This window comes from Anopheles ziemanni, chromosome 3, assembly GCF_943734765.1.
Source record: "Anopheles ziemanni chromosome 3, idAnoZiCoDA_A2_x.2, whole genome shotgun sequence".
Classification (NCBI taxonomy): domain Eukaryota; kingdom Metazoa; phylum Arthropoda; class Insecta; order Diptera; family Culicidae; genus Anopheles; species Anopheles ziemanni.
Window position 1 is genome coordinate 4,021,368 of NC_080706.1, and position 9,344 is coordinate 4,030,711.

A 9,344-nucleotide genomic window follows, 5' to 3' on the forward strand; every position below is an offset into this window, starting at 1 on the left:
ATTTTTGTACAAGTTTGGCAAAAGCTTCAAATTAATAATCTCAACACATTCCCTCGCCGTCTAACACGTACTGGATTTAACTGGTTCGAATATTTGACTTCATCGTCATGATCGCGACGACAATCAATTGACACAAAGCCAAGGGCCGGTCAATTTACTTAGTCGCGATCGCCTTGAAGGGCTTTGCGTATAGCGGGCTGATTAGACTGTTGTGTCACTGTCTGGCTTTGGACGCATTTCGGGGCCTGTAAAACCCTTGGTTGGTTGACCAGGGTAGATGTGAAGGGTTGACCTCAATTTGTGTCCGCTCGAATGGGTGTGCGTGTGACGTTAATTCGGCCCAAGTTCACCACGCCACTCGGGGACTCGGACCGAGCCGAGATAATGGAGGCAGTTGGGGACGATCAAAGTCCGGGATGAGAAAATTAAACTCGCACGCATTAAGTTGCGGTACGCAAATGTAAACCCTTTGTCAAATTTCGTTATCTATAGTACACAAATGTACTAGGATTATTTGTACTACTTTATGTACAAAACCTTTATGTTCATGAATCACGATTTGCCATGGCCTACAATTATTATTTGATCAACACGGCATTAATGTTATTTTATGATACATTGACCGCATTAATGTTATTTTAATTATACAAATATCCCAATTTGATATCAAATCTTCAAAATGTTTACGCCTCGTTAAACAAACCAGATAGCAACTTTGACTGTCGCCTTGGGTGAGGGCTACAATGGCGAACATTTATCTAACCACAGTCCGTTCTCCATTGAAATCAACACTTGGTGTGCTTCTCGGGACCGTGGTGTAACAACGGTTACTAGGAAACGTTTGGCAAACGTTTAAACGTTCCGACGTCACTCCGCTGGTAAAGTTTTTCTTAAACGAGGAGATAAAAAATAAACTACCCGTTGAAACCCGCGCACCAACACACGTGTGTGGCCTCATCTAAGCCCGTCCGCAGATGGCCAACCATAAGGCTTCCGGGTGCTGGAAAAGAAGATGCAAGGGAAGGAAAATTAAACCCACCATACAGCGTCACGGAAGCGTACGACCTCACACTCGTGGCCACTATCCGGTTTTGCGAAATGGGTGTATGTGTTTGATTAGACTAGCGAGAAATTATGCGAACCGACAGAATCAAAATCCGCTGAATCATGACTCCACACACAAGATGGCTGGAAGCTGCACCGCCTTCTGGCGGAACGATCTTTATGTTGTTTTTTCCCCAAAGTGATTATCTCACTAGTTCTTGTTCTTTGTCTGCACGACTTGCGTCAGTTTTGATATGCTTCCTTAATGACTCTTGTAACTTTTATCTCGATATCGCTAGGCCAGAAGTTTGGTGGAACTGAATGGATAAACCCACCGGTACACATTTTTTCTAATCATTTCCAGAATCCTCTTTCTTTATTGGCTGTGCCTTAGTTACTTCAGAAAATAATCACCGATCGTGCATTTACAAAATGATATTTTTCATACGAATGCAGCAAACGTGAGTCAATACCACCGCATACGGATTAGAAAAATAAATACACGAATGTGAGACAAACAAAAAAGATTCCAAAGAATGTCGACGATTCAACAGGAGTTCGCGGGGAAAGAGAGAGGGAAGAAGAGGAAATTGACGCCAATAAGCCTAAAGAGCCTTCGTCATCTTCGACGCCGTGAGTCAGCAAACGAGCCGCCCTCGTCCGGGTGCGCGTGCACTGGGAACAGCTGATCGTCCAACGTCCGACCCTTTTCGGTGCAGATGTACCGAGCCGCCATTGATCCAGTGCTTGTGCACCGGAGCGTTTTATGAGTTTGAAACGGGCAGCATGGCGAGAGGAAGAGAGCAATATGTCCGCAGTCTTTCCCAGTGTAACGAAATGCGATAGCACGAAAGAGCTGAGATGGATCGATAAAGAGTAGAAAGACGAGAGGAAGAGGAAAACGAGGTTACCGAGCGGCGGAAACGCATAGAACCGCTGTTGTACCCTTCCTCTTTTCCCTCTTATCCAATAGAAAATACGGAACAAAACAAACCTCACCAACACAGGAACACTCGCGAACAAGATCAGTAAAATGAGATGTCGGGTCGAAGGTATTTTCTGCTCCACCATTGTTGTGACAGTTGGTTGGAAAAATATTTACAAACTTACTTGAAATATGAGGAAGATTTCGCAAAAACCGCAGTGTCCATGGTCTCGCGGGTGGAAACTGTTCTTCTGTGTGAAGTCATGGGATGTGGATCCTGTTGGTCGCCATGATTAGCGAAATTAAGTGTGATGGAGAACTACTTAATTGCTTGCTGTTCATGAAACATGCCAAATTTGCAGTTTTACCTCACTTTCCTGGCTTCTCGGAAGAGGTAAACAAAATTTCAACCATCTGTAAAAAAATTTCCCTCGGATTTTGGCTCGTACCCCATGGTATGCTGCGACCTCTTTCCCATTGATTTTACGTTTAAGTCAGGTTGTTCTAGCAAAGCTTTATTCAATCGTATCGCTACGTTTAAACCACCTTAGGCTGGTGTCATTGCTTTACCGCACGATGTTTTGTCGGACGACAGGTCCGCCAATTTTTCTGTAATTTTTTAAATTCGAAGACGATTAAATGAATTTTATTATTTTTCTTAGATGAAAGGCACAACTCCGAGTTGATAAAGTCCAACTTTGTTGACAGATAAAATCGGATGCGTCCATCCGAAAAAATCAAATGATTTTGATTTTGTCGTGCGGAGAAATCGTGCGAACCTTGCAGCTGTCAAATCCCATACATTTTCGCCTGTCAAAAGATCGTGCGGTAAAGCAATGACACCAGCCTTAGTCGCATTCAAATTGGTTATTTTATAACTTTTACACCTTTGGCTGCTTCATATAAATATTATAGTCAAATGAAAGTCACCCGGTTGACAGAAATTTAAATTGTTGCTGGTACTATATAGTTCCAGCAAGAGTCCCAGCAATCTGCCATGGAAAAACTTGCTGTAACTGACAGCTGGAAAAAAAATTGAATTTTTGTCAACCGGGCAGATTAACTTTGCACAACATGAAACATTACCTTCCAGGGAGAGCACTCAAAATAAAGGAGATTTTAGTTCCTTCTAAAGAAAACTTACAAAAATTTTAAGAATTGTGACATAGAACTTATTTGCGAATTGTTGTTGATAATTCTGATTCTTCGCAATTGTTAAAAATCAAACTCATCCCGCTAGACAATTTCGAGCAAATCGTCCTCAAAAACGTCCTCCATGACACAAACATCGAGCAGTTTTGTATGGAGAGTAGGACGAGGAGGGCGATTGCTCGAAAAACGTCCTCCTTTTGTTTCATTCCCATACAAAAAAGGAGGACGTTTGTTCGCGCGGAGGACGTTTTGAGAACGATATTTCGAGCTGCCTAGCGGGATTTTTTATCAAGACGAGACTATGAACTCACCTTTTTATTGACCTATCTTGGCGTTACACCATGTGACATTCGCCGAGATACAGCTGTCATGAAAATTGAAATACCTTCACTTGTACTTCATGTACCTTTGGTAGAATTAAAAGTGATGTGTTTATTTTAGTAGAACAATTATGTTTTTTCGTCCTACGGTCCGTAGTAATTATTGACGAAAAACGAAGCATAATGGTTTGCTAAGTTGATAAACAGTTGTTTTCGGGCGCAGGTGGCAAAAGGCATTGCCAAAAACCTTTTGTTCAGGGTAAGTAGAGTGATCCATGTGATCCCATGGTATAATCGAATGACGACATGTAACTCATGTAATTGTATCGATTTTTCAGCCAAGCATCATCGGGTCGGGATCTGTTTGGATGTGACGTGTAGTTCATCAGGAGTGGGACACGTGAATCTAGCAGTCACGTTTGTAAGGAATTTGCGAACTTAGTCACGCTAACATTGGATTTTAACATTCCACATCGAAACTGGCCTTGAGCTGTGCAGGTCATATTCCTTAGTTGTTCGAAACGGTGCAAACATCATGGAAAGCAATAAAGAAGAAGCTCGTCGGTGCATCCAAGTAGGCACGTTCTACCTTAAACTCGGCAACCTGGAGAAGGCGGAAAAGTATCTGAAAAAGTCACAGAGCTTGTATCCGCTACGTGAGGCAGAAGAGCTTCTCTCCCGAGTGAAGGCCGCAAAGTCAAGAACTGGATCGAATGGCACGACGACGAACGAATCTATGAAACCGGGACAACCAAAACTGAACGTCGACTTCACCCAGGAGCAGGCAGATGTGGTGAAGCGCGTTCAAAAGTGCAAAGACTTTTACGAGTTGCTTGGGATCTCCAAGGATGCTACCGATTCGGAGATCAAGAAATGCTACAAGAAGCTCGCCTTGCAGCTGCATCCTGATAAAAACAAGGCTCCGGGTGCAATGGAGGCATTTAAATCGCTTGGCAATGCGGTTGAGACGCTCACCGATCCGGCCAAGCGCAAGGCGTACGATTTATACCGCATAACAGACCATAGTTCCGAGGGTCGCTCGAGGACTTCGGGAAGCTCGGCAAGAGGCTACGGTTACGGTCAAAATGGATTCACTTTCCGGGCGGATAACGGACCAGATATTAACCCGAACGACATCTTTAACATGTTCTTCGGCGGTGGTTTCCCGCAGCAGCAGCATCAGCAACATCACTTCTATCGTGCTCGCGGTAGCCGCGGCACGCAGTATGGCGATGCCAATAGCGCAACCGGAAGCTTGTTCTACATGGTTATTTTGATTGTGGTCGGTGTATCCGTGCTGACGACGTTCTTCGCAACCGATCCGCTGTACAGCCTTCAGCGGACGAACAAGTATTCGGTCGAACGGCACACGCTGAACCTCAAGATACCGTACTACGTGAAGAACAATTTCCTAAACGAGTATCAAGGATCGCTCGGCAGGCTTGAGTACTCGGTGGAAGAGGAATACGTCACGTATATGAAGCGAACCTGTAGCAACGAACGGACCTATCGCGATGCGATGATAGGCCGTGCTAAGAGTTTCGGTAGCCGAGCGCAGTTCCAGCAAGCCCAGCAGCTGAAAATGCCCGCTTGTGATACGCTGTACCGGCTGGGTATTGGGGTGGTACACTATTAGACGGTGCTGGGTTAATGTAGAGCGTAAATACTATCGTACAATGTTACTAAGTGAACGTTGTCTTATTGTGTTCCTCTTTACCATTGTTTTTATTAGTTTTCCAGTCAAATCAATCTCCCCCATTTAGTCTCCGGTTCACTATTGAACCAAATCATGTATGCAAAGCTTTTATTTCGCAAGATACAATAAATGTTGAAAATAAATGATCATTTTAAAAACAATTCCATTATTGTTTCGAACAGATGTGTAGCAAGTAAAACATTTTCGAATGGGTGTAGCTCAGATTGGAAATTGCAAATGTGAAAGCTAGGAATAAATGTTAAAATTTAAAACACAACCACTGGTTTTGAATTTATATATTTATAAATTGGGATTACTTCGCGGTAATCGTGTCTCATTCGAGCATGAGAAAAATGCTAGAAATGTGGTCGTTAAAGCGCGGTTTATATGTTTACTAATAACCATCTGATTTATGTCATAAGAGTTTTCTACTCGTATTAATAGCTTTGTTTGGATGTTATTAAATGGGTTCATCATACACTTTTACTGTTTCTCCATCGAGGAAATGTAGAAAAAATGTGACGAATGGCGGTTCTCATTTTAAATGTTCAAGAATCCTCCAATCCTCTAGCAGCCATCCACAAGGGGAAGCTCCAATGCAATAATCTATCTCATAAATCCGAAAGTTTTATTTTTCCCTTGTCCACATGTGTCACCGCGACAAGAAGTTCATCAACCCAAACGACAGAGTGGCAGATACCTTTCGAAATGCTAACGATAAGCATAATTTATTGCTCTTCGCCACCCACGCCGGGTAAGCGGGTTACATTCTGGACGTATTAATTTATGAGGTCCCGTAAAAAAGGCATCCCGCGGCCGGGTGCTGCATCACGATGCAGCTAATAGCCATTGATCGTAATTACGTTAATGTTGGAAGTAATTAATTCTTGATTCAACAGGAATTGCAGGAAATCCTTCCGGAAGACCAATGGCGAAAAAACCATAAAACTTCTGTGGAACAGGGTCCTAACAGGATTAACGGGAATGCAATCGCGAACGTGTCGAAGCGTGAATTGTTGATTACTCGCGTGGTGAGTGGTGTCCACGCTTGTGATTTTGTTTTTACCACGATGTTCCGAAGTCAACCCCGCGGAACTTGCTGACCACCCGGACCGGGCCCTTAATGGCATCCAATTGATACGGCTGAATAGGTTCATTCGCCCGTTACTGGCGGGTGAGTGCTACAATTTGAACGTTAAATTTATTAATCATTTTTATTGATTGTCCCAGATCGAGGGTACACAGAGCGGCTGCGGAGTTCCTGGATCCCTGCAAGGCTGATGGAGGATATGAAAAAAGCCCGCCCTGTATCATAATTGATATAAAACGATAATCAATCATGTTCGAATGACATGACGCGGGCGGTTTGTTTCGGAGGTTTTATTGCAAGCAGACGAACTCGGCAGATTTTGGTCGATGTCAGCAGTGAACAACGTATTGGACTGGGTGATGGAAATTGAATCTTATTTTGGAGCTTGCTCCCGATTTTTTCCTAGCTTTTGAATACTGAATCAGGATCTCTTGTTTGATTGGACTGTAATGTTATTCATTTTATTCAAAAAGCATGGTCAGCTATCTAACAAGGATTCAGAATTAGGAAACCGTCTCTTTCCCGTCGCTGTCACTCACGGAGGACAATTTTCACCGGAATTCCAATATCCGGTCGTAGCACGAGATCGGTTTTGACACGAAGCTTTCCCAGCGACTCGCCCGGCAAAATACGATAGTTGGCAATCAGCTTGATCAGGGAGACTTTCATCTCCATCAGCGCATATCGCTGGCCGATGCAGTTCCGTGAGCCGATGCTGAAAGGAATGTAATCGAAGGGGCCCCGCTTGGATTCGGCTTCCTCGGAAAAGCGATTCGGATCGAATTGGTTCGGATTGGGGTAGATCTCCGGATTGCGATGGATCACGTAGATCGGGACGAGTACTTGTTGACCAGCTGGGACTGTAGTGCCATCTGTAATTGGAGCCAAACAAATGGGTTAGTGAATTGAGGCCTATAGCTCTATTGAAGCCCGTTAACACTTACTTAGCTCAAGATCTTCTACCAGCTCACGACCAATAATTCCCACCGGTGGATACATTCGCAAGCCCTCCTTTACCACCAGATCCAGGTACTTAAATTCCTGCAGGTTTTGATAGGTCAGTTCCGCCGTCTTGTGATCCTTGCCTAGTATTGCCACGATCTCCTCGTACACCCGCTCCTGTACGTCTGGATTTCGTGCTAGTTCGTAGATCGTAAACGAAATACCGCTCGTGGTTGTGTCGTGTCCTTCAAACATAAATGTATCCACCTCTTCGCGGATATCCAGATTGCTTAAAGGTTTACCCTCGACCGTCACGTTCAGTAGCAGATCCAGGAACGTCAGCTTTCGCTTCGAGTACAGGTTCTCCTCGTTCAAGTCGAACGCCACGTTTTCTGCCTTTTCCTTGGACAGTTGTTGGCGTCTACGGCGGATGACGTCGTCCGTGAAGGCGTGCAGCTGTTTGATAACTTTGCGCTGCTCCCATGCGTTCGGGTGTAAGACATCGTACAGGTTTGGATATGGAGCGAGAAGGCTGATTGTTCGCAGGAGCACCAGGACGGCCATACTGTTGAAGCGAATAGATAGAGGATTGTAGATTGGAACAGTACTGGATGAATACCAAAAAACTTACCGCTTCACATTCTGGACGTATTTGTTGTTGGGATTGTGTTGCGCATCCACCGACGTACCCATCGAGGTCTCGCAGATACTATCCAATGCCATCAGCGTGACATAGTCGTAGATGTCAAACTCCTTGCCACCGACGTGTTTCCTTAGTAGCTTCACCATCGTGTCCGTCTCCGTGTTAAACACGCGAATAAACTGTTCCAGGATCTTGAAGTGAAACGTCGGGGTGATGATCTTGCGCCGCTGAAACCACTTCTCACCGCTCGCGATCAGCAGGCCCGTTCCAAGCCACGGCTCGATGAACTGGTACACTAACGACTTTTGCGTCTGCTTCGCCAGCAATACCTTCTCCACGTTCTTCGAGCTGGTCATCATAATGAGGTTCCAGTTGAACAGCGACCACATCATGTAATCCTTGCCATACTCCTGGTGCAGTTCGACAACACGCTCGAAAATACCTGTGGATGTATGAACATGGTAGTGATTACCACACCGAAATAGCTAATCCCGATAGGTGGTCACGAACTTTGGCCTTTCGCCCGTGGAAGATTTTGCGAGTGGTGGATTGGAAAACAAACGCTCACTGATAAGAGAAATCCAAATTCCGGGTCGATAACAATCATTACAATGCAAAAAGTCTAAAGTGGGGCAACGTGCACTTTCCCAGTATGTTTATGAAGGTATTTTAGTAATGTTAATTGAAATAAGAAACAAACATATAATGCCAAAGTATTTCACTTTCAGACAAACGAAATGTTGGAAGAATGTACATAATTGGATAAGGGAAAATCTTGAGAACAAATATGATATCGGCCAGTGGCACGCTTCCAAAAATTATTAAGACTGTGCATAGAAGGAATGTCTTTACCATAGCCCAATTTCTCCGAACACATTCTCTTTCGAACCCATCTCTACTCCGTTTCGGAAAATGTAACCGGTCGGAATTCACAGTACTTCCAAATCCGTACTTACCTGGAATGTCTAAGAATGCGAATTCCATCAAATTACCAACCACCGGCAATGGTTTCGGGCCCGGAAAGTGTTTGTTAACTTTCTTCAGCTTTTTCCGCTCTATCAGATGGCTGATGAGCAGGAACACGAGCGTCCCTATGAGAAGGGCCTGCAGGATCATGGTGAAGCTGGCGACACACTGTTTTGGCTAGTGGGTTCTTCTGAACCTACCTAAACTTTGTCCACTACTGACCCGTTCGGACGGTAGGGGCATTCTTTTTGATACATCACTATCGAACCTTATCAACGAGCTTAACTTCAGATATCTTCGACCACACAGGTTGGCTTATCGGATTTTAGTTTATCAGGCCCATACGTACACAATTCCCAAGATAGGAATTATGTGGTAAACACACAACAATGCTTGGAACCGGTCAGAGGTTGTAAATTTAGCAAGGGTTGGATTAAACACCACGTTGTTTTATTTACATTTTTCTGCTTTCTCATTGCCAAAGGTGGGTCACTGATAAGTGTGTGGTGATCTGTAATCATTTTATTTCGCACTGGCAAAATAAAAAGAAGTCAATTCGGATGAAG

General features: G+C 44.2%; 2 protein-coding genes across 2 annotated transcripts; one reads left to right on the plus strand and one right to left on the minus strand.

The window, feature by feature from the left end:
- The first annotated feature begins 3,968 nt into the window (after positions 1-3,968).
- Positions 3,969-5,176, plus strand: LOC131287182 (dnaJ homolog subfamily B member 14-like). Its single transcript, XM_058316209.1, has one exon. The coding sequence runs from the start codon at positions 3,977-3,979 to the stop codon at positions 5,075-5,077; it is 1,101 nt and encodes a 366-aa protein (XP_058172192.1). The 5' UTR covers positions 3,969-3,976; the 3' UTR covers positions 5,078-5,176.
- Positions 5,177-6,758: 1,582 nt separating this feature from the next.
- On the minus strand, positions 6,759-8,928 carry LOC131288751 (cytochrome P450 4d8-like). The gene is made up of 4 exons (XM_058317923.1): positions 8,769-8,928; positions 7,801-8,254; positions 7,172-7,734; positions 6,759-7,099 (listed from the first exon to the last, which is right to left on the minus strand). The coding sequence occupies exons 1-4, from the start codon at positions 8,926-8,928 to the stop codon at positions 6,759-6,761; spliced, it is 1,518 nt and encodes a 505-aa protein (XP_058173906.1).
- Between the last annotated feature and the right edge of the window lie 416 nt (positions 8,929-9,344).

Bases quoted from the DNA above. Each gene is read 5' to 3' on its own strand.
- LOC131287182 (XM_058316209.1), top strand. From the start codon at position 3,977: ATGGAAAGCAATAAAGAAGAAGCTCGTCGGTGCATCCAAGTAGGCACG.
- LOC131288751 (XM_058317923.1), bottom strand. From the start codon at position 8,928: ATGATCCTGCAGGCCCTTCTCATAGGGACGCTCGTGTTCCTGCTCATC. The intron at 7,735-7,800 runs GTAAGTTTTTTG...TCGCTTCAACAG, and splicing joins TACGTCCAGAATGTGAAGCG to TATGGCCGTCCTGGTGCTCC. The intron at 7,100-7,171 runs GTAAGTGTTAAC...CTCCAATTACAG, and splicing joins GGTAGAAGATCTTGAGCTAA to ATGGCACTACAGTCCCAGCT.